Source organism: Leptodactylus fuscus, chromosome 8 (genome assembly GCF_031893055.1).
Source record: "Leptodactylus fuscus isolate aLepFus1 chromosome 8, aLepFus1.hap2, whole genome shotgun sequence".
NCBI classification, from domain to species: domain Eukaryota; kingdom Metazoa; phylum Chordata; class Amphibia; order Anura; family Leptodactylidae; genus Leptodactylus; species Leptodactylus fuscus.
Window position 1 is genome coordinate 44115485 of NC_134272.1, and position 24093 is coordinate 44139577.

The window sequence follows — 24093 nt, forward strand, 5'->3', positions numbered from 1 at the left end:
TTGTCTCATGCACACAACCCAAAGCTGCGAACAGCACATCAATGTCTGTTCAGAAACACAGGTTGTCAATCTGTTCAAAAAACGGTGTTAGGTCATTGGCAACTTTGAAAGACAGAAACTTTTGTACCAGGTGACAGCAAATGCCATCCTTGAAGTCTTGAAGCCAGTAGCTCTGCATTTGCTTTTGACAAATGGAAGTCCCGGACCAAGTCATTCAGTCCTGGCTGTGTTATAACATGAGGCTCAGCAGACATACATAGCTCAAAGTCTGAATTAGTGTTGCTTCCCATCTCTGACTTATGGACTGCAACATCTTCATGGCCTGCCTCTTCTAGGCTCCATGTCTTTGGTGGCTTTGGTACTGAAAAAGTGTCATGATGTGGCACTGGTCTCATAGCTGAAGGCAGATTGGGATATTCAATGCATTTTTTTTTATTCTTAGCAAAGAATCCAGAGACATTGGTAACATAGAAATAACAGTCTGTCACATGATTCTTCAGTTCACACCATATTATTGAGACAGCAAATGGCATTGACTTGCAAGATCATCTCAGCCAACCTCTAATATTAACAGCACGAGATGCAAGGAGCCCAGGATTTCTCTTGATGCATCCAAAGTACAGCTCATAGGCTTTCATGATAATAGCTGTCGTGCGTCTTTAAGGCTTGAGTGTGTACTCAGCACAAATGTAACGAAAAGTACTGTGACTGTTCTGACATTGACAATACATTTTAGCTATATCAGATCGTACTGGAGTAGTTTATAGCTGTTTGAACAACTTGGGTAACCCTGAACAAACAAGTAATAAAACATAACTTTTATTATATAAAAAATAAAAAACATGGGACTTGTCCCTAAAGTGAATAAAAACTTAACATTCGGACAAAGAATCACATGATACAGGATACCCGATCTTTCTCCTGTATTATTCTATGCAGGTATATAGTCACCCACCCCTTCTCCTTTAAAACCCTTTCTATTCACAATTCAGGTATTCATGGGTTTATGCATAGATGGATTACGAAGGGTTAATTAGACTTTCACTGGCTTAACTCTTCCTGCTGATAGCCAAAGTTTCCTCCCTGTGACTATATACCTGCATAAAATAATACAGGAGAAAGATCGGGTATCCTGTATCAAGTGATTCTTTGTCTGAAAGTTTTTATTCACTTTAGGGAAAAGTCCCATGTTTTTTATTTTTTATATAATAAAAGTTATGTTTTTATTACTTGCTTGTTCAGGGTTACCCAAGTTGTTCAAATCTAAATTGATGGTAATACCTTACCCTTTGTACACTAGTAGTTTATAGCTGCTTACATTGGAATTAACTTGCAGAATCTTTGCAAGCAGATATTACAGCCTCTGCAGGCAGGGACCAGACATGTGTAGGTGAGCCTAGTCTATAACAAGTCTACTGAAGTTTTGCCACTTCAATGAAATGCAAGGGATTCATTCCTTTGCTTGCCTATAATTTACATAGCAGCACATACAGTATATTGTCGATAATACTTGAACAGCCTGAAAATTTGAAAAAAAAATGCTAAAACTGAAGATTTCTGAAGAACATTTACATGACAGGAACATTTTGAGGTGATTTTCATGATCAGCAGCTGAAATTACATAAGAATCACTCAAAAGTGTTCAGGTAGCAATATCTTCATTATAATCAAACAAAAATGATGCCTTCCTATTATTTCTTAATTCCTATTCCTCAACTACATAATGGATAAACAAAGAACTAAAAGTATAAAACTAAAATGTGGGATCCCAAAAGAAGAACTCTTGCCTTGGACATACGGGTATCCATGAGCCCAGTCAAAAATGAGTTTTAAGGGATTCTGTCATTACAATGCAATTTTTTGTGGGTACCATCCGGAATAGCCTTAAGGTACCAGGTACCAGGTCGGAATAACCTTAAGAAAGGCTAGTTTTCTCCTACCTTTAGATGTCTTCTCCGGGCCGCCATTGGGTAAAAATTCCGGTTTTCGTCAGTATGCAAATAAATTCTCTCGCAGCACTGGGGGTGGGCCCCAGCGCTCAAACAGCACTGGAGGCATCCCCAATGCTGCGAGAGAACTCTCCGACGCCTCCTCCATCTTCATCTGGAACGGCCTCTCTTCGCGTCTTCTTCCGGCAGTGGCTTCAAACTACTAGGCCTCGGGCCTAGGGCAAAGCTGACTGCGCGTGCACGCTGGCCACAAGAAAATGGCCGCTTACACAGTATTGTAAGTGGCCATTTTCTTGTGGCTTGCGGGCATGCACAGTCGGCTGCCCGAGGCCTAGAATTTTGAAGCCAGCGCCGGAAGAAGACTTGAAGAAGACTTGAAGAAGACCTGTTCCTGAAGAAGGTGAAGGCAGCGCTGGAGAGTTCTCTCACAGCATTGGGGATGCCCCCAGTGCTGTTTGAGCGCTGGGGCCCACCCCCAGTGCGGCAAGATAACTCATTTGCATACTGACAAAAACCGGGATTTATACAAAACGGCGGCCCGGAGAAGACATCTAAAGGTAGGAGAAGAATAGCCTTTCTTAAGGCTATTCCGACGTGGTACCCAGAAAAATATTGCATTTTAATGATAGAATCCCTTTAAAACCTCTCATTATGTACTGTTAGTCCATCTGAAAAATATTGATAAGTCTGAATCAGATGATCTTCACCTTCATGCGGTTTTTAATTACAGTAATGCACATGTTATTATATATCTCTTCATTATACTAACGGGATTAAACTGGAAACCTCTAGTTTACTGGCATTTAGCATGCAGGTGAAATGTAAAAATGTTCATTATCTATCACTCCAGTCATGAACCCTGCTATAATTTCTATTTGAGCATATTATTAGTTTTTGACTTTATTTTGTAGCTTGGGTGGCTCCATGGTTAGCACCAATTCCTTACATTGCTGTGGTCCTGGACTTGAGTCTGGCCAAAGACATTTGAAAGGTGTCTATATTCTACCTGGTTTTCCTCCTACACTCCAGAGACACTACTTGTGACAGTGATGATAATATCTGTATATTCTTATAGTGCTGTGGAATATGTTGGCACTAAATAAAATAGATGTGTTTGTGTTTATGGCACAAAGTGAATTTTGCAGCATGTGTGTCTCTCATTGAATGAAGCTAAATGTAGAAGACTATGGTTGCAGCTTGTGCTTGACATTCTGACATTCTGCACATGGGATTATTTTCTAATATTAATTTAAATGTGGGTGGCGGCTTACTTAATGCTACAAACTCCTGTAAAATGTATTGCTCTGTTCATTCTATATACGTGAAGTATGGGGTACACCATCATAGGAGGTTATTCTCTTACAAGTGAGTTAAGGCTGTTTTTCATTAACTAGAGAAACAGTAAATCTGTTCAGTCCTAAAATGACATAGAACTCCAATAAAAAGACATTGTAAAAATGGTAATTTATTGCATGTATTAGTGCTGAACCTGGAGAGCTTATACTAAAAATTACGTACTGCTGTAAGTATTATGGAAAAAAAAGCAGCTGTCACTCATCTTGAAGAAAAAAAATCAGCGCCTTTTCACTTTACATAAAATTACAGGAATAAGTTGTGTTTGTAGGTTTATTCTTGGAGAAAGTTTATAAAAAGTAGTGGAACTTAAATAACCTTTAAGGCCGGGTTCACACGGAGTATTCTATACACCGTATAGACGTGAAAAGTGAAAATTTTTTATTGATAGATATACGCCATGTATTAGTTTTGTAAAGCATAAAGAAAGCACTAGATCATGGTAGTAAACATATAACGTTTCAGTCATTTTAGACTTTCCTCAGAAAAGATCTAGCAGTAAGCAGAGTGCGCAGCGGAGTCATGGCGGAGTCACGCCATGACTCCGCTGCGCACTCTGCTTACTGCTAGATCTTACCTGAGGAAGGTCTAAAATGACCGAAACGTTATATGTTTACTACCATGATCTATGCTAGAACCCATACCTCTTTGTTTTGAAGTGTGCGGTTCCATTGCTTTCTGTGTATAACACACGGAGTATTCTGGCTCGTGATTTGGTACGTAGACGTACAGAGCCGGTACCGTATACGCGGCGCTATTTTGCGGCCGCTGCAAAATCACGGCCGCAAAATAGCGCCGCGTATACGGTACCGGCTCCCATTGAAAACAATGGGAGCGTATACGGCCCGCAAAAGATCCCGCGGTGTCTACGTACCAAATCACAAGCCAGAATACTCCGTGTGAAGCCGGCCTAAGGGTATTGTGGGGAAGGTAACTCGGTAGGAGCATGGTTCTGGCACAACAAGTCAGAGACCGGGACACAAAACTTGCAGCAAGGTGGTATAAATAAAAAAAAGAGCAAAACATCAGGCACAAAAATTAGCAAAATAAAATACAGCCTTAACTTCAGGTCAAATAACATCAAACAAAATCCTGCTCGTCTGAGCGCTAACTAAACAGAAAATATTAGCTGTATGCGTGGCTTACTACAAGCTGCACGAATGAACCGAAAAAAAACGTACCGTAACACAAGGCTCTTAGTGTCAGGACAGGCCCAGCCACTTCCTCTTCTCCCAGGATCTGCCCTGAAGTGCAGGCTCTGCAACCTTTTATGGTCCAGTAATGATCCTCAGGACCCACACCTAGGGCTGAAACCTATTCCAGACTCGCACTGGACCACACATAAGTCAGGAATCTGGGGCAGATATAGCGGGACTCCAGCACTTTGCCTGTCACCTTCTCACAGTATGCTCACATAGTAGAATTTGTAAAGGAGTTTGAGACAGTCTTCCTGTCCTAAAACCAGTCCCAACCTTCCTCCCTTTTTGTCCAATGGGATGCTGTGCTTGATGCTTCCTTTTTTAGCAAACTGAAAAAATAAGTATCCTGCTCGATTTTACAGTGGTTACATGGGCAGAATCACTGCAGAAACTTTGCCGCGAGGCCTCACGCATGATTATGTCCTTTGTGTATGAAGCTATTCATACATGCTTATTCCAGACCCCAAACCTCAGATTCAGCTTTATGCTATGCATCCTGCAGGGCCTCAAATTCCTCTCCAAATTCCGCTGTGTGACAATAACTTAATAAACCTCTATTTACATTTTTTTTCAATAGTTACGTGGCTCAATTTAAGTTTCTTTTACTATTCTTTTACATGTTATACTACTGTGCTAGAATAGCTTCTATGTGAGCAAAGCGGTTATAGCTGGGCGCTTGTATGCCATAATGTAGATATATTTTGTTCAGTATGTAGTTGTTGTATGTGGCTATAATTAATACAGATTTAATAACTTTTTTTCTATATACCAGTAGAATCTTCATTATTAAGACATTTAAAATATATGATCATAAGTAACTATTATTGCTAATCTTAGTTACTTATATTGTTGATAAGACTGAAAAGACAAAGGTCCATCAATTCTAAGTTGTAATCCTATTGGTTTGATCCAGAGAATGGAAAGAAAAACCCTCTAACTGCCCCATATAAAAAATAAAAATTCCTTCCTGACTACAAGCTTGACAATCTGAATAAGTTCCTGGATCAACATTCCATCCCTAGAAATCTATACCCATAACTTGCAATATTTTTACTTTCAACTTTCTAATGGGTCCTCACGACACTGTGTAGTATATAATTCCATAATCTGAAGATGTCCATAAACATTACTTGTATATTGGCAGAACCTTCTGATCAGTCATGTAGCTGACCATATAATGTGTATAGGGGCCTCACAGCTCATGTCCAACTACATATATAGGGGAAATAAGGCATAAAGATTTCATGTGTGGTCAGCTATCTAAAAGGAAAAGCGGCTTTACTGTCCTTACAGTAAAGAATTCCTATCCATCATGATGATAGAACCGTATTTCCTCTGGATATAGAGGCTACAGACATTGATAAAATAGATCAGCAGAAAGATCTCTGTACTGTCCATTCATATGTGTATACATTGTGGTTAGATTGCCCCAAGTCATATTCTTTCCATGCTGAATACCCTCAACTATCTCTGTGTGTGTTATAATATATACAATCTGATTTAGTAGAATTAGGAGCACCTAGAATATAAAGAACTAGCTTTTACCCGCGACTTCGTCCGCGGAACCTTGACTGTCTGCGTGACGCACCTGGCTGGGAGCGCAGGCTTGTTCCTTTTTGTTGTGTCCGCAGGGGGGCCTTCCTACCTCCGAGGGTCCATGGACCCTCAGTGCGAACCTTGCGGCCCTCTTAAACTGTTTACCTCCTCTCCTTACTGGCGCCCGCCACCCCCCTTTCTCCCTACCCGCTTCCCCTTGTGGTCACTCCTTCCAGCTACCCCGTGCCCCTTTGCGACCCAGGAACGTGGCGACTTCCCCCCCTAACAGCATGCCCCCTTCTTCCGTGTTACCTACCCCGTGCGGCCCGCTGGAACTGTTTACCTCCTCTCCTTCCTGGCAGCCGCCACCCCCCGTTCTCCCTACCCGCTTCACCTTGTGGTCACTCCTTCCACCTACCCCGTGGCCCTTTGGCACCCCAGGAAGGTGCCCCCTTCCACCCCTAGTACCTGTGACGTGGTCCGCGGCAGGGTTCCTGGTTTGCGCGACACAGCGTCAGCGCAGGCCTAGCTGTGTCTGTTACAATTTGCATTATTGTAAATCGGACATCTTGTAGTGTCCTTTACTGTTAGTGTCTGTCCTTAATTGTCCGTTTACAAAGATTTGTGATTTTTCAAGGTGTCCTTGGCGTGGAGGGCCTGAGGAGGGTTGTTAAGGCAGTGTCCTTGTGGAGGGTGGGTGAAGGCTCCCAGCAGCGTCGGGGAGTGTGTCGGCCTGCAGAGGCAGTGAAGTGTTAGAACGATACTGCGGAGCTGTGAGGAGAGAAGTGCGTAGCCGCTGGCGGAATGGCGACTTACCAGTGTCCTTGCCCTGGAGGGCCTGTGGAAGGGCGGGTAGGCAGTGTCCTGTGGCCGAAGGGGTGGTGGAGACTCGGGAAGGCCATGTGTTAGCCGTGGAGGGCTGGGGAGGTGCGGGAAGGCTCCCACCAGCGTTGAGGAGTGTGTCGGCCTGCAGAGGATTTTGTGCGTACAGTGTCCACAAAATGGTGGCGTGCAGAAAGACGTTGTATAGAGGGGGAAGATGTGCATGCGCGTAGCAAGAGCAAGTAGTGGGCGGAGTCGGGGAGCGTAAGATGGCTGATCCAGAGCGTTGAAGAGGTTTCCCCCTGGACGGAGATGTAGGTGAGGGTATAAGTGGGCAAGTGTATTGACATGTTGTAGTGTGGGGTTAGGGGCTAGGCTTGAGAGGCCAATAGGGAGTGTGTGGCTTGTGTGAGTGGTCAAAAATGTGTGGGATTGTAAAGCTCATGCTGTGAGTTTGGGGTTTGGGGGTGTCCTGGGCAAAATGTATATGCGTGAGTGGAACGAATAGTAGCCTATCGTTCAATCCTGCCTAGGAACTATGTTTTGTGAAAATTTCACGCAAATCGGTGAAGGCATTTTTGCGTGATTGAGGAACAAACATCCAAACACACAAACATCCAAACACACATACTTTCACATTTATAATATTATTAAGATATTTGTCCAAACTGTTTCTACAAGTGTTTTATTTTCTTTGATGTCTTGGTTATACATAGTCACGGACATCAGGAGGTGGTGGCAAATCATCAGATGAAACAGTATATGAAGTATCTGGTGATATCTTGAGCAAACTTCCCATGAACTTTGACACTGAAGCTGCACTAAGAAGATACCCAACCACATACGCTCAGAGCATGAATACTGTATTAGTCCAAGAAATGGGTCGATTTAACAAATTGCTTTCCACCATTAGAGATTCCTGTGTGAACATACAGAAAGCAATACAGGTAAATATGAGTAGCTTCAATTATAAAATTAATTACCATAAATTAATGTACTCACAAAATGGAGAATTATACAATTTTCCTATAAGATATGTCAGCAGATTTCCAAATACATGTACTGTATAAGCAGCACCAGGCTAAGCATAGGTCACTCCACACAGTCCTTCTTTTTCTTCTTAGGGCTCGTTCACATCTGCGCCCAGGTGTCCGTACTTCAGGTTTCCGTTTCCTGCATAAAACAGAGCAGGAGACGGAAACCTGCAGGAGTCTTTCTCACCCATTCATATGAATGGGTGAGAAAGCTGTCCGGCTGTGAGCGGCGGTGAGCGTTTTATGCTCTCCGCCGCGAAACCGGGTTTTATCATCCGGACACAGAGTCGGACATGCAGTACTCTGTGTCCGAATTAAAAAAAACGGTTTCGCGGCGGAGAGCATAAAACGCTCACCACCGCTCACGGCCGGACCCGGTCTGTGGTTTCCGTCTTCTGGCATGCAGAAGACGGAAACCACAGAACGGACAGCTGAACGCAGGTGTGAACCTAGCGTCAGTTGCTATGACTCCTAGTATCTGCTATGAGCTTGTATGTGTTCTTTCTTGTATTATCCATGCTGCTGTAACACACTGAATGTCCCCATGGTGGGACTATTACAGGATTATCTTATCTTTTGCATGTTAAAATGGAAAGCCGGAATACACCCATGGGCGAATTGGCTACTTATAAAGATTTGTTTCAGTCATGTGACTTCTGGTATTTAGTTAGCTATATAAAATATGAAATAGATTGTGCAAGAGATGGAGCTACTAAGACACCCCCCCCCCCACACACACACAAATAATTCACATGCAGTATCTCCTCTGTAATACATTGTTCAAGCAGGTTAGTTCAGGTTACCTAATGCTTTGGGTTAAAAGTAGTTGTAAGGACTTTTATATGTTAGACAAATGACTTTTGCTCTGCATAGCAGAGATTTTAGGACCCTCCCACTTAGGAAGCATGGAATCCCCTCCCCATACTTCTTCAATATGTCTCTATTCACACTGTTTGCAGTATATAGCATATATGCAGGAATGTTCTGAACAATTCCCTAGACGGCTTACACTGGGTTCACACCAGCGTTCGAAGTCCGTACTCAGGTTTCCGTCTTCGGCCGACAGAAGACAAAAACCTGTCAGACCGGGTCCGGCTGTGAGCTCCGGTGAGCGTATTATGCTCTCTGCGGCGAAACTGTTTTTTTTTTTTTAAACCGGATACAGATTACTGCATGTCCGACTTTGTGTCTGGTTAAAAAAAAAACGGTTTCGCCGCAGAGAGCATAAAACGCTCACGGTCAGACACTTTTCAAACCCATTCAAATGAATGGGTTTGAAAAATGCCTGCAGGTTTCCGTTTCCTGCCCAGTTTCCTGCAGGTTTCTGTTTCCTTCCAGTTTCCTGCAGGTTTCTGTTTCCTTCCCAGTTTCCTGCAGGATTCCGTTTTCTGCCCAGTTTCGGGCAGGAAACGGAAACCTGTATAAACGGAGACCGGGCGCAGAGATGAACGAGCCCTTAGCCCAACGTGTGCCGATAGAATTGTCATGTAATACTAAAGTAAAACTAATTTTTCCCCTTTATCAATTGAAAACAGGGCTTGGTGGTTATGTCTGCCGACCTGGAAGAGGTAGTACTGAGTATTCTAAAAGGAAAAATTCCTGCTATGTGGATGAAGAAATCTTATCCAAGTCTCAAACCGCTTGGCAGCTATGTTAATGATTTTCTTGCAAGGTTGAAATTTTTACAGGTAAGTAATTTTCTTGTAAATCCTACCATATGAAACTGTAACATTTGCCCTGAAGGGTCACTATTAGAGATGAGCGAACACTAAAATGTTCGAGGTTCGAAATTCGATTCGAACAGCCGCTCACTGTTCGAGTGTTCGAACGGGTTTCGAACCCCATTATAGTCTATGGGGAACATAAACTCGTTAAGGGGGAACCCAAATTCGTGTCTGGAGGGTCACCAAGTCCACTATGACACCCCAGGAAATGATACCAACACCCTGGAATGACACTGGGACAGCAGGGGAAGCATGTCTGGGGGCATAAAAGTCACTTTATTTCATGGAAATCCCTGTCAGTTTGCGATTTTCGCAAGCTAACTTTTCCCCATAGAAATGCATTGGCCAGTGCTGATTGGCCAGAGTACGGAACTCGACCAATCAGCGCTGGCTCTGCTGGAGGAGGCGGAGTCTAAGATCGCTCCACACCAGTCTCCATTCAGGTCCGACCTTAGACTCCGCCTCCTCCGGCAGAGCCAGCGCTGATTGGCCGAAGGCTGGCCAATGCATTCCTATGCGAATGCAGACTTAGCAGTGCTGAGTCAGTTTTGCTCAACTACACATCTGATGCACACTCGGCACTGCTACATCAGATGTAGCAATCTGATGTAGCAGAGCCGAGGGTGCACTAGAACCCCTGTGCAAACTCAGTTCACGCTAATAGAATGCATTGGCCAGCGCTGATTGGCCAATGCATTCTATTAGCCCGATGAAGTAGAGCTGAATGTGTGTGCTAAGCACACTCATTCAGCACTGCTTCATCACGCCAATACAATGCATTAGCCAGTGCTGATTGGCCAGAGTACGGAATTCGGCCAATCAGCGCTGGCTCTGCTGGAGGAGGCGGAGTCTAAGGTCGGACCTGAATGGAGACTGGTGTGGAGCGATCTTAGACTCCGCCTCCTCCAGCAGAGCCAGCGCTGATTGGCCGAATTCCGTACTCTGGCCAATCAGCACTGGCTAATGCATTGTATTGGCGTGATGAAGCAGTGCTGAATGTGTGTGCTTAGCACACACATTCAGCTCTACTTCATCGGGCTAATAGAATGCATTGGCCAGCGCTGATTGGCCGAATTCCGTACTCTGGCCAATCAGTGCTGGCCAATGCATTCTATTAGCTTGATGAAGCAGAGTGTGCACAAGGGTTCAAGCGCACCCTCGGCTCTGATGTAGGAGAGCCGAGGGTGCACTTGAACCCTTGTGCACCCTCAGCTCTGCTACATCAGAGCCGAGGGTGCGCTTGAACCCTTGTGCACACTCTGCTTCATCAAGCTAATAGAATGCATTGGCCAGCGCTGATTGGCCAATGTATTCTATTAGCCTGATGAAGTAGAGCTGAATGTGTGTGCTAAGCACACACATTCAGCTCTACTTCATCGGGCTAATAGAATGCATTGGCCAGCGCTGATTGGCCAGAGTACGGAACTCGACCAATCAGCGCTGGCTCTGCTGGAGGAGGCGGAGTCTAAGATCGCTCCACACCAGTCTCCATTCAGGTCCGACCTTAGACTCCGCCTCCTCCAGCAGAGCCAGCGCTGATTGGCCGAATTCCGTACTCTGGCCAATCAGCACTGGCTAATGCATTGTATTGGCGTGATGAAGCAGTGCTGAATGTGTGTGCTTAGCACACACATTCAGCTCTACTTCATCGGGCTAATAGAATGCATTGGCCAGCGCTGATTGGCCGAATTCCGTACTCTGGCCAATCAGCACTGGCTAATGCATTGTATTGGCGTGATGAAGCAGTGCTGAATGTGTGTGCTTAGCACACACATTCAGCTCTACTTCATCGGGCTAATAGAATGCATTGGCCAATCAGCGCTGGCCAATGCATTCTATTAGCGTGAACTGAGTTTGCACAGGGGTTCTAGTGCACCCTCGGCTCTGCTACATCAGATTGCTACATCTGATGTAGCAGTGCCGAGTGTGCATCAGATGTGTAGTTGAGCAAAACTGACTCAGCACTGCTAAGTCTCTGCATTCGCATAGGAATGCATTGGCCAGCCTTCGGCCAATCAGCGCTGGCTCTGCCGGAGGAGGCGGAGTCTAAGGTCGGACCTGAATGGAGACTGGTGTGGAGCGATCTTAGACTCTGCCTCCTCCAGCAGAGCCAGCGCTGATTGGTCGAGTTCCGTACTCTGGCCAATCAGCGCTGGCCAATGCATTCTATTAGCCCGATGAAGTAGAGCTGAATGTGTGTGCTTAGCACACACATTCAGCTCTACTTCATCAGGCTAATAGAATACATTGGCCAATCAGCGCTGGCCAATGCATTCTATTAGCTTGATGAAGCAGAGTGTGCACAAGGGTTCAAGCGCACCCTCGGCTCTGATGTAGCAGAGCTGAGGGTGCACAAGGGTTCAAGTGCACCCTCGGCTCTCCTACATCAGAGCCGAGGGTGCGCTTGAACCCTTGTGCAGCCTTGGCTCTGCTACATCAGAGCCGAGGGTGCGCTTGAACCCTTGTGCACACTCTGCTTCATCAAGCTAATAGAATGCATTGGCCAGCACTGATTGGCCAGAGTACGGAATTCGGCCAATCAGCGCTGGCCAATGCATCCCTATGGGAAAAAGTTTATCTCACAAAAATCACAATTACACACCCGATAGAGCCCCAAAAAGTTATTTTTAATAACATTCCCCCCTAAATAAAGGTTATCCCTAGCTATCCCTGCCTGTACAGCTATCCCTGTCTCATAGTCACAAAGTTCACATTCTCATATGACCCGGATTTGAAATCCACTATTCGTCTAAAATGGAGGTCACCTGTTTTCGGCAGCCAATGACTTTTTCCAATTTTTTTCAATGCCCCCGGTGTCGTAGTTCCTGTCCCACCTCCCCTGCGCTGTTATTGGTGCAAAAAAGGCGCCAGGGAAGGTGGGAGGGGAATCGAATTTTGGCGCACTTTACCACGTGGTGTTCGATTCGATTCGAACATGGCGAACACCCTGATATCCGATCGAACATGTGTTCGATAGAACACTGTTCGCTCATCTCTAGTCACTATCAGTTTATGTTCTTTCCACATTTCAACTCATTATTGACAGTTCTATTCGTTTGTAATGTATTATAATTACTGTAATTAGTTAATTTAGTGTCTGAGACATGCAAAATTAATTTGCTATCCTCATTGCTATTACATTACTAATATTCCTTAAACAAATCAACTGCTGGCTGTTGATGTGAACTCTGTATACTGTCTTCCATTCTTTGTATATGGATTTTATTCTGTCTGACGTGACACATTATATAGAGGCATGACCATGTATTTGTGATGGTCCTACAACACTTATATTGGTCTGAAGGAAGCGGAAATACTTGTAAAATGTGTCAAGTGAAGTAGGTAGGTGGGTGTTGTGTAAGACGTTATCTGTTTGCTGGAGCGACTGTGTAACGGTGCTCCAACCAAGCCATGTTTGTCTGGTTGTGCTTTCCAGAGAAGCCAAAGACAATATGGAGAACGCAGACTAGAGAGGTGTTCTTAGAAAACTATCCACACACTACTAATTCGCCTTCAAATTGGGAATCACTTGTTTCTCACAAATAATCTTTAGGTGTTACAGGAACCTACATACCCTTTAATCTGCATAGTTACTCTAATATATTGCATCTGAATTGTCCTGGCATTGTAAGTTTTGAAATGAGAGATTTAGATCCAGTTTACAATTCATTAACAATTTACGGTATTCTCTATATTCCACATAAGTTTTACTCGAAGCCAGTTTTAAATGGTGATGTTTGGTAAAATGCACCTTGAGGTTTGTAGAAGTTAAAACTGAATCTGGAAGGCTGTATAACTTCATGTAATGGCTATATGGGACATAAGGTTCACTGGTACATCTGTTGTATGCAATAGTCCGGATTACCGGTGCGTGAACGTTTCACTTAGATGTTACTGTTTGTCACACAGCCTATTAAGGTAACAGCTGAAACCGACACATAAGACAGATGGTGATTTGCGTTATTCACACTGATTTCACAAAACAATGGCGAAATGATAAATATTAGCAATGTTAATGACTTGTGTCAGATCTCTTCCACTGGGCTGAACGAAGAACCTCGCAAAATGGTCTTTTTCCAAATTTAAGTCCAGTCTAAGGAGGATCAATGAGGCGTACATATTAAAAGCCCAGAAGAGAGATTTGGTGGACATGAATTCTGATTTTTTATTTTTTATAAAATGTGTAAATTTCAATTTTGTGCACAAATTTGTAATGTAATTTCTTTGTATTTTCTTAATATAGTTATATTTAATGTTTTAACAAAAAAAAAATTATGAAATGGTTTCCATGTACTATATATTGTATAGCAGACATTTGTATTCTGCAAACAACGGGGCCGATTTATCATGTACGCTAGTGTTCTGTAGTAGAAGGGATGAAAAATGCACTTTTTGTTACCTGTTCACGCTTTTTCAAAAAAGTGAATGGAATGAAGTTGGAGTCCAGTATAGCGACACCTCGGCCTATCAGATTTGTTATAACTCACTCCAGTTTTCTGATTGGTGCAGTTTTCATTTCTGGTACATGGGACCTCCTTGTGGTGAACCAAATTATTAGGAGGTTGGAGCCTCTTATAATTCTACTGCATCTTGGATTAAGATTGGCGCATAATTTCTACAAGAATTATCTATTTAGTTTAGAAAAAAAAAGGCTGTGCGGAGGTCAGAACCTAATAACTACCCTGTTTCCCCGAAAATAAGACACCCCCCCCCTTCACCTTCTGGATCACATACAACCGGCAGTTATGCCGGCACTCCGCTAATTGTTTCCCGCTTTGTTTGCCGATTGATCCCCGCTCCAGCCGCTGCATAAAACATCCCCCGAAAATAAGAAAAGTCATATATTTCGTTAGATAATTAATTATAAGAACATGTCTTATTTTCGGGGAAACAGGGTATGTATGTATAACAAAGGTCCATCCAGCAATCTCTATCATATTTCTATTTATACCCAGAACCTTAAGTATAACAAGGGTTCTATGGAACTGCAATACTGACATGTGCATTAGGCCGTATTACGAGATTTCCAGAATATGACATTGATAACTTGTATAAACAGACATGAACAGTTATGTAATTGTAGAAAGTCCAAGGCACCCACTCCATAAAAACTCAATCTATATTCATTTCAGCTCTAAAAATACAGCATTATGTATGTAGTAAGTCATTCTTGTGTACTGTAGATCACTATGCAAAGATATATTTTCTGTTCAAAATGATCTATTTTTTGGTTAAACTTGAGCTCTAATAATCTTTGTGATACAATAATATCTGCACTGGCTTTGTTCATATACAAAACGTATGAACATATAGATGTCACTATATAATGAAAAGATACTGGATTTGTGTATATGTTTTAATATGTATTATGTGTATTTTCAATGTAACACAGGACTGGTATGAAAATGGAACGCCTCCAGTTTTTTGGCTCTCTGGCTTTTTTTTCACACAAGCCTTCCTTACTGGGGCACAGCAAAATTTTGCTCGCAAGTACACAATCCCTATTGACCTACTGGGCTTTGACTTTGAGGTCTTGGAAGATAAAGAATACAAACATGCACCTGAAGATGGTAAGGATCCGTCACTACTACAATAAATTCATGGGTATTGAATGGGTTTTTTAAAAATACCTAGGACAATTCTGAAGGATTGAAGTTAATTAAATTTAAAGGGGCTCTATCACTGGGAAAAGTCATTTTTAACTAATCACATCCTTGCATAGGCTTTAGAAAGGCTATTCCACACCTACCTTTATTATGTAGATTGCCTCAGTGGCTTCTGAATAAGTCAATTTTTATTCATATGCTAATGAGCTTCCAGCCAGCACAGGAAGTTCCCAGCAGCACTCATCTCTGCTATTATCTCTTATGTGTGGGTGCAAACAGGAAGCTGAGTCATCATCATCAGCAGCAGCCTGTGCATAGGAAACAATAGCAAAGAGGGTGCACGATGCATCATGCACCAATCTAATTAGCATATGAATAAAAACAGACTTTTTCAGAAACCACTGAGGCAATTTACATACTAAAGGTAGGTGTGGAATAGCCTATCTAAAGGCTATGCAAGGTTGTGATTAGTTAAAAATGACTTTTCCCAATGATAGAGCCCCTTTAATGAAAAATTAACTCTTTCTTGAGATGTACATTATCTGTTACTTTACTGGTTGTACTTTGAATTGGCAGTATTTAAAATTAATTTGGGGTAGACTTGGAAAAAAATACAATCGCAGAGATTTTTCTTTTCTTATGGCATTCACTGTTTGGTAAAATTGATATATTTATTTGGTATTAATATTAGTATTATTACATTGATGGCAAATTTAAATGTACATTTCTATGAACAGAGCTGTTTAAGGCTAAGGCCCCACGTTGCGGAAACACAACTTTTTTTTGCTGCAGATTTTGTTGTGTTTTTCTGAGCCAAAGCCAAGAATGGCCACAAGTTGAAGGGAAATATAAAGAAAGCTCTTATATTTCTATCTTTTGCTCAATACACTTCTGGCTTTGACTCAACATACCGCAACAAAATCTGCAACAAAAAAGCTGCGTTTCCGCAACGTGGGGCTCTTTTTTTGCAGCTTTTTTTGCTATTGTTTATTTGCTGGGGGCGCATATGACATATACACCGCGGTTTGACTGTGGCAAAAGCACTGCAGCAAAAACCGCTGCATTTTACAGTCGCTGCGGTGACATTGCAGAAAAATAAACACAGCGGAAATGCTGTGATTTCCAAAACCATTACAGTTTTGGAAATTGAAGCATGCCAATTATACATCAGTTATAACTACGGAAACGACGGTGGTTTCCCTATATGTATAATGGAAGTGCTGTGGGAAATACTGAGATGCATTTCCGCCGTGTTTTTTCCTACAGAGCTTCTACACTGTGGCCTTCTACGTGGGGCCTTAGCTTTAAGGTATATATGACTTTTTGATCACATTTATTCAGTTTTTTATTTCTTTTTCTGTTACGGCATTCACTGTACAGGATAAATACTTTATATGATATAGTTCAATTTAATTTTCAGAAGATTGAACCATCTAATGCGAATTTCAGTCCTGAATCTGTCTCCCATTGTTTGCAATGAGAAGCAGAAATAAAATCAGGATGCTGAAATAATAAGCGTCCTGCTCGATCTTGCCCCAGAACCTGTGACCTAATACACTCAGCTGAATATCCCCATTCATTTGAGGCCAAAGAGCAAGTAAAAGCTGTGGCAGAAAGCCGAAGGGTCAGAAAATGGAGCAGAATCTGAGATGCAGCACAGTTCCTCAATTCCTTCATTTTCCACCATGTGAATAGGTCCAACAAGTTTACTCTTATACACAATATGGACTCTCAATATAGAAATGACAGTTAAAGACTTTTGGATATTTATAATAGTACATGTACAGACATCTATAATACAGTATAGTATAACTATCTACTGGTTATTATTGTTTCATAGGTGTATATATTCATGGATTGTTTCTTGATGGAGCCCGCTGGGACAGAAAGACAAAGAAGTTAGGAGAATCCTACCCTAAGATTCTTTATGATTCAGTTCCTGTGGTTGGTATCTTTCTATATATTTATGTATGTAAAATCTTAAGGATTGGTCATTGATATCAGATCAGTGGGAGGACTAACACAGAGAATGGAGCAGGAAGCAGTTGGCTCCGTTCTCTATATAATGTTCAGGATATTCATCTTCTTAAATGGGAGCTAAGCTGCAGTGACGTTTAACTATTACACAGAATTCTACTTCCTGCTTTAGGAAGGGACGGAAACGCAGTGATTTGCCCATGGTGGAAACGAGGCCGGAAAATCGTGGCATTTTACAGTAAGCGCAAAGTGGATGGGATTCTAGTGAATCTCATGCCCACTTTGCAGTAAAAACCGAAGTGCAGATACGCCACGATTTCCAAAACTAGCATGGTTTTGGAAATTACAGCGTTTCAATTATATCTACGGAAATGCTGGCGGTTTCCCCATAGATATAATTGTAGCAAAAAGTCAGTGGAGGAAAACTCTGCAAACTTTCTGTTTAAAGCGCTGCGGGAAGAACTGCGATGTGTTGCTCCTACGATTTTTCCCGCAGTGCTTTATTGCTGTGGGATGTCTCGTGGATATCATCCAGTGCATATCAGCTTCTAAGAACAGCTGATCATAAAAGTTGATCCCTGTATGCTACCACTGTAGAATGGTAGCATAAAATTAAGCAGCACAAGGTTTTCGACCACATTTACAGAATAAACCAGTAGAATCACTATGTAACCTTAGAATCGCTATGTGACAGTAGAATCCCTATGCTGGCCCTGTGTATTATCACTGTGAATTTTTAATATCTAGTCATTTTTTTCCCTCTTTTCAACTTTCACACTGACTTAAAAGATAGGGCAATGTCAAAATCTTTCTTGGACTCATTGACTGCACACAAGACAGCAGCGTTTTGCTACAATTACAATTTTCTATGTATATTTCAGAGTCATATTCAAGAGCTTTTTTCATACTGTGGAAACAGAGAGATAATAGGTTATTGAAGGACACACAATGAAGATAAGACATTCACAACTATCAGATTTTTGGGAAGAACATAAAATAATACCGCCCATGCTGTTGCTTTTTATACAATCATATTACTGTAGAGATGATATATGTATTAAGAAATGTAAAAATATATCATTTTCTTGTTTTGCAGATGTGGCTCAAACCTTGTAAGAGGTCAGAAATCCCCCAACGACCAAGTTATCTCGCACCAGTTTATAAGACCAGTGAAAGAAGAGGGACATTATCCACTACTGGACATTCAACCAATTTTGTTGTTGCAATGACTCTTCCATCTGATAAACCTCAGGAACACTGGATCGGGCGAGGGGTTGCACTGCTATGCCAGCTTAACTCATAAGACATATAATTCTTCTAACACTTGTACCTGGTTGTGTAATGTCTGAAACATTAAAATACTAAGGAAACAAAAGAATTTAATAAAATCATTATTTTTGAAGACATGTTATAAAGTATTTTTGAGTGTGCCTGTTATACACAAAAAGAGCATCAGTTTTAAAAACATAATTTAGTTTTATCATTAGGACATAAAACTTATTATTTTCCATTGAACAATCAGATTTTCAGAGGTATCTGCTACAGGCTAAGGCCAAAGGTAGTGAATCACAGCTGAAAAAACACTGCAAGGAATGCTGCAAAAGCACATTGTTTTCACTATGTATTTTTTCCAGCTTTTTCCTCTCCTATTCAACATACAGGGAAAATCCTGGTGATTCCTCATCTAAAATTAATTAACTAATTTTTTAAAAAGCAGTTTCTCAGCAGCTTTTTTTATGCAACGTGTAGAGAAGATATTTTCCTATGTATTGAATAGGGAAAGAAAAACGCAGAGAAAAAACATGAAAATGCACTATGTGGGGCCTTAGACTTAAAGGGGTTGTCCCACGTCGCATACTCACCAGTCTTCGTTGCTGTGAAATCTTCTGTCTTCCGGCTTTGTTGCGTCATTGGTGGGCGGGGTCACATATGCAAAGCCAAGCGGCGAAATGCCGCTGGCCCTGCGTGCGCGCTCATAGACCAGTCTAGCCTTCACAATGCATACAGACCCGACATCCTCCTCTCTCTATTACAGCGGATGTCAGGTCTGTATTCGCATTGTGAAGGCTAAACTGGTCTATGAGCGTGCACGCAGGGCCAGCGGCATCTCGCCGCTTGGCTTTGCATATGTGATTATGTGACCCGGCATCCGCTGTAATAGAGAGGCGGATGCTGGGGAGTGTAGACGCCGGCACAGGTGCCTGCAACATCGCTATACTCCTGCCCTGCATGAAGCCAGCAGCGGCAGAAGCGATGCTGTTATTCCGCTCCTCCGCGCCCCCCCCCCCCCCCCGGGAATAGCAACATCGCTCCTCCGCTGCTGGCTTCATGCAGGGCAGGAGCATAGCGATGTTGCAGGCATCTGTGCTGGCGTCTAACCCTCCCCGGCATCCGCCTCTCTATTACAGCGGATGCCGGGTCTGTATTGGCGGCCCCTTCCCCCCAAAGGGTAAACTACCCCCCCTCCAGGCTCGCTCCCGTGCACTTAGCCCCTCCTCCCTCCCCCCTCAGAGCAGGCAGATACATCACTTGACTTATGACCAGATAAGTCAAGGGATGTGTCCCAAAAAAATGAATAAAGTGATATAGTGGACAAACAAAGCAGTTTTGCTGAAGCAATGTATTTAGGAAAAGTCTTACATTCACATTAACAAGCAGTATAGATAGGATCCTTGTGATGGGACAACCCCTTTAAGGAGTTTTCCCATCTCACACTTTCACCTGTTCTCCTGTCTCCTCTCCCTGCCACTTCCTGGTTTTTACCTCAGACCAGCAGTGTACACCATTACACCATTACCTCGATTTACATATAGTGATAGCATGGACACTGCCCAAGAAACTTTTGTAGAACTTAAGATTTCAGCAACTGAAAGCAAGAGACAAGACAGAATCTAGAGAGGGAGAGAAGAGAATATAGATGGAGGTAACAGGGACTGAGTCATCAGTTTGACCAGAAAATTGGTCTGTAATAGAAATGGGTGAACCTCTCAAGGTGTGTTCGATTTTGGTGGCTCGGGTCCTTGCGGATTTGGCGGATTCAGTACCGTACTTTAAGTTAGCTTAAAACATAGTGTGAAATACTCTTAGGGCTCCTAGGAACCTATCTATCCAAATCCTACTTCTCTAAGGCAAATACAGCCAAAGTTATGTCAAAGTGAAAGTGCAAGTGCCAGTTTGGGGCCACACGGTGGCTCAGTGGTTAGCACTGCAGCCTTGTAGCGCTGGAGTCCTGGTGTTCAAATCCCAGCAAGGGCATAAAACCACCTGCAAGGAGTTTGTATGTTCTCCCCGTGTTTGCATGGATTTCCATCCCATATTCCAAAAAAAAAAGACATACTGATAGGGAAAAATGTACATTGTGAGCCCTATGTGGGGCTCACAATCTACATTTAAAAAGAAAAAAGTGAAAGTGCCATTATTATACTCTGGGGCCTCTTCAGCAAGATAGATAATGAAATGTATTGGGTAAAATACTCCAGTTAGCTTAAATTGCACACCTAAATATATTCCTTAAGATGGAACTACCCCTTTAAGCTAAGAATGGTAATGGAATATACATGCTCTATCAAATTAAACTACAATGGTTTGCCCTAAAGTGGGTGCAAACCTTCTTATGAACACCTAAATCTTACCCAAATCCTTACTATGTTATCTTCAAGTGCAGAACTTGGTCTCAGGAAGAGAAGGTAATGGCAAATCTTATGTCACATACCACTAGTACTATCCACTCCTGATGTCAAGAGTGCAGTAAAGAAATTTGCTTTAGATGAGGCCTCGTTCGGGTTTCCATTCAGGAAGTCTACTTAGGGACCCCCTGAACAGAAACCTATCCACATAATAAAACGGTTACCTAAGGAAACCTGCGGCAGACCCCATAGACTATATTGGGGTCTTTGTGGTTTCTTCTCGGTTTCCACACAAAAAATGAGAGCAAAGTGCTGGTTGCGGGACTTTTCTCTCCGCATATTTCACGTGAATAGGGGAACAGAATGGCCCAAACACAGATGTGAACTTGGCCTAAGATACATGATCATTTTTCTTAGGCTTCATTCACAGCTGCATTGGAGTCTCCATAAGAGAATCTGTCACAGAGTCTGCCAAAAGAAAGAACAGTACTGCATAGAGGACTCTTCTCTCCGCTGGTTTTATACTGAGGTCTGCGAGTGTCTTAGGGTAACCGCTGGTTTAGTATTCAGGCTCTCTGTCCTTTGGGTCCTATGGTGGATATGAATGACGGAGAGTACAGCACAAGTGTGAACCTAGCCTTACAGTTTTGTGAGCAGGCTAAGGAACCTGTGCAGATGTCACTGTACCTTGTAAATCTTGCTTTTTATAAACATATGGCTGTTACAAAGGTATCTCAGGAAATGACTCTGTTCACACTTCATTATTTTCTTTTGTATCCACTGAACCTGAAAATGGTGCAATATTTTGATTTATTTAGGCAGTAACAATCTATGTCTGATATCATTATATGGCATCTGAATATATTTAGTTGTGCCCTTTTACAAAGCCCATTCCCCTTGAAAAAGCAAATCACACTTTTGTAGCTCAAAGATGGTTACAATGCATGACAATCACTTAAAGAGGGCTCACAAGTTTTATATTAGTCTATGAGCGTTCACACTTTACACACATTACCTAGAACACCCCACAAGACCTACTGTTTTTAGGCCATTGTGACCCAGTCATATAGCCATCATGGCCATTGCCTAAGGTGCTGAGATCCTTTGGCTTTGGCCGCATGCTGAAGTAAAGCTGTGTTTTAGTTGCAGATTTTGGATTCAGTGGATTTAGGAAAAGTATCAGTGCTTCCTTTATAGTTCAATTTCCTTTTAAAGTCACTCTTAGCTTAAAAAAAACAAACAAAAAAAACCACAGCAAAATCTACAATAAAAAAAACACAGCTTTTCCTCAGCTTTGCCCATTTTCATTTTTTACAAGACATCAACTACAGGAACAGACGGTTTTACTTAGGCCGGGTTCACATGGAGTATTATGGCACGTAATGTGGTACGCAGACGGTGCGGGAGCTTTTGCGGGCCGTCTACGCTCCCATTGTTTTCAATGGGAGCCGGTACCGTATACGCGGTGCTATTTTGCGGCCGCCGCAAAATCAAGGCCGCAAATTAGCGCCGCGTATGCGGTACCAGCTTCCATTGAAAACAATGGGAGCGTAGACGGCCCACAAAAGCTCCCGCACCGTCTACGTACCACATTACATGCCATAATACTCGGTGTGAACCCGGCCTTATAAGGTCTATCCTTGGCCGTTGCCATTGTAGCAAGATTATTCATTCTATTCACTTTAATATTATGACTGTATGAGATTGTCATATGATTCTTCTCCCCATAAACCTTTGTCAATGAAAATCCAAGGGGCAGTTTAAGAGTTAAACTTCAAAAATCACAAGATATTAACAAAAGTTCTAAAAATGATTTTACTGCTAAGAAGGATATTTCAGGATCCAGAATCTGCAAAGCCTTCGAATAAAATGACAGCAGTAGTATGAAGGTTTTTCGTGTGGTGTTTTAATATGTACTAAATCTTATAACACATTAACAGGCTTACAACTTATTCCTTTGTGTATGAAATAAACATCAGGAGTTTTCTGCTTCGCATCATACAATTTACATCACATAAGAGTGGGAAAAATGGTAGTAGGGACATGTAGACATGTGGTCAAGCCAAACTTCCAAAGAAGCCAATTTGTGTGTGACTGTACATAAAGCTAAAATGCAGAAGAGTCGTTCTTATTTATTTAGGATTGCCGAACACTGAACTACTAAGCTCAGTATTAGAAGACTAGAAGCCTGCTGTATGTAGTCCTTTAGCATGTGCACATGAGCTTGTTCAGGAAAATACATAACAACTGAGAGCTCTTTGTTCTCAGAAGGTCCCATGACAAGGATCTACACCTCAGTGATAAATATCTTAGGACCCTCACCTCTTATGGGCTGTGTAGCCCATAGTATCTGCATCCAAAAAGCCTATGTGCGGCTGGCCTTAAAAGGACCTGTCAGCGCTCCTAACTTTTTCAGTATCTACTTGCATTCCCCACGCAATAACCATATTGTATACATTTTTCTTAGACATTTGCCTTGTGCTTTTAATCCTATTAAAATATTTTGAATAAGTTGACAAGTGGGTGTTACCAGCTAGGAGCAGGTCTCCCAAAGTCCAGTCAATGCTGCCAGCATGGGGCTTCACCCTTAAAAAACATTTCATCAATCCCAGCTACATGTTGTACTTGAGTTGGGTTTAGCATATTGATGAACCATTCAGTTTCAGAAATCTCTGTAGTAAACCTTATACATGTCAGTACGTGGTTGTTCTGGCTGCTGCCCCTACAAATATCCTCTGCTCGGTTTTCTGTTCAAGAAACCTTACACCACATAAATTTCTGAAATAAAAGTGTGGGTATATCCCTATTGCTCTAGCTTGTTGCACAGTATGAATATAATGTGTTATGAGATAAGTAGAATATTAGCTGTTGGAAAACAAGACGTGAGAAAGACATATTAAAGTAAAAGGGCTTAACAGCCATGAGGATTCAAGTCATAGGACGTGGTCAGTTCACAACAAATCTTTTTTTTAGCTCTGTTAAGATCTGAGTTACATATTTTGTTGTTTTGCAAAGCAATGAAAATCTTGATGAATCCCATAAGGGATTATAAGACAACGAAGTCTATAGAAAACCAGTGGTGTTTATTATGTGATAACCTTGTCATCACTAATATCCCTGCAAAACAATAGGATTGAGCTGTTTTCAACATTTCTGATACATTTTTCCGAATTCCTCATTTAGTAACTTTAGATCAGCAAATGAATACTACATGTCTTTCACATATTATAGAGCAAGGACAAAGCTAATAGCTAAATGGACAGGGCT

At 42.1% G+C, this 24093-nt stretch overlaps 1 protein-coding gene across 1 annotated transcript in view; it reads left to right on the plus strand.

Moving 5' to 3' along the window:
- DNAH7 (dynein axonemal heavy chain 7) overlaps positions 1–18503 on the plus strand; it is a 263832-nt gene extending 245329 nt beyond the window's left edge. Inside the window, exons 60-64 of the mRNA XM_075284818.1 lie at positions 7576–7806; positions 9429–9581; positions 15010–15187; positions 17064–17167; positions 18297–18503. Coding sequence (XP_075140919.1) covers positions 7576–7806; positions 9429–9581; positions 15010–15187; positions 17064–17167; positions 18297–18503 — 873 coding nt within the window. The remainder of the gene's footprint in view (positions 1–7575; positions 7807–9428; positions 9582–15009; positions 15188–17063; positions 17168–18296) is intronic.
- The last annotated feature ends 5590 nt before the right edge of the window (positions 18504–24093 follow it).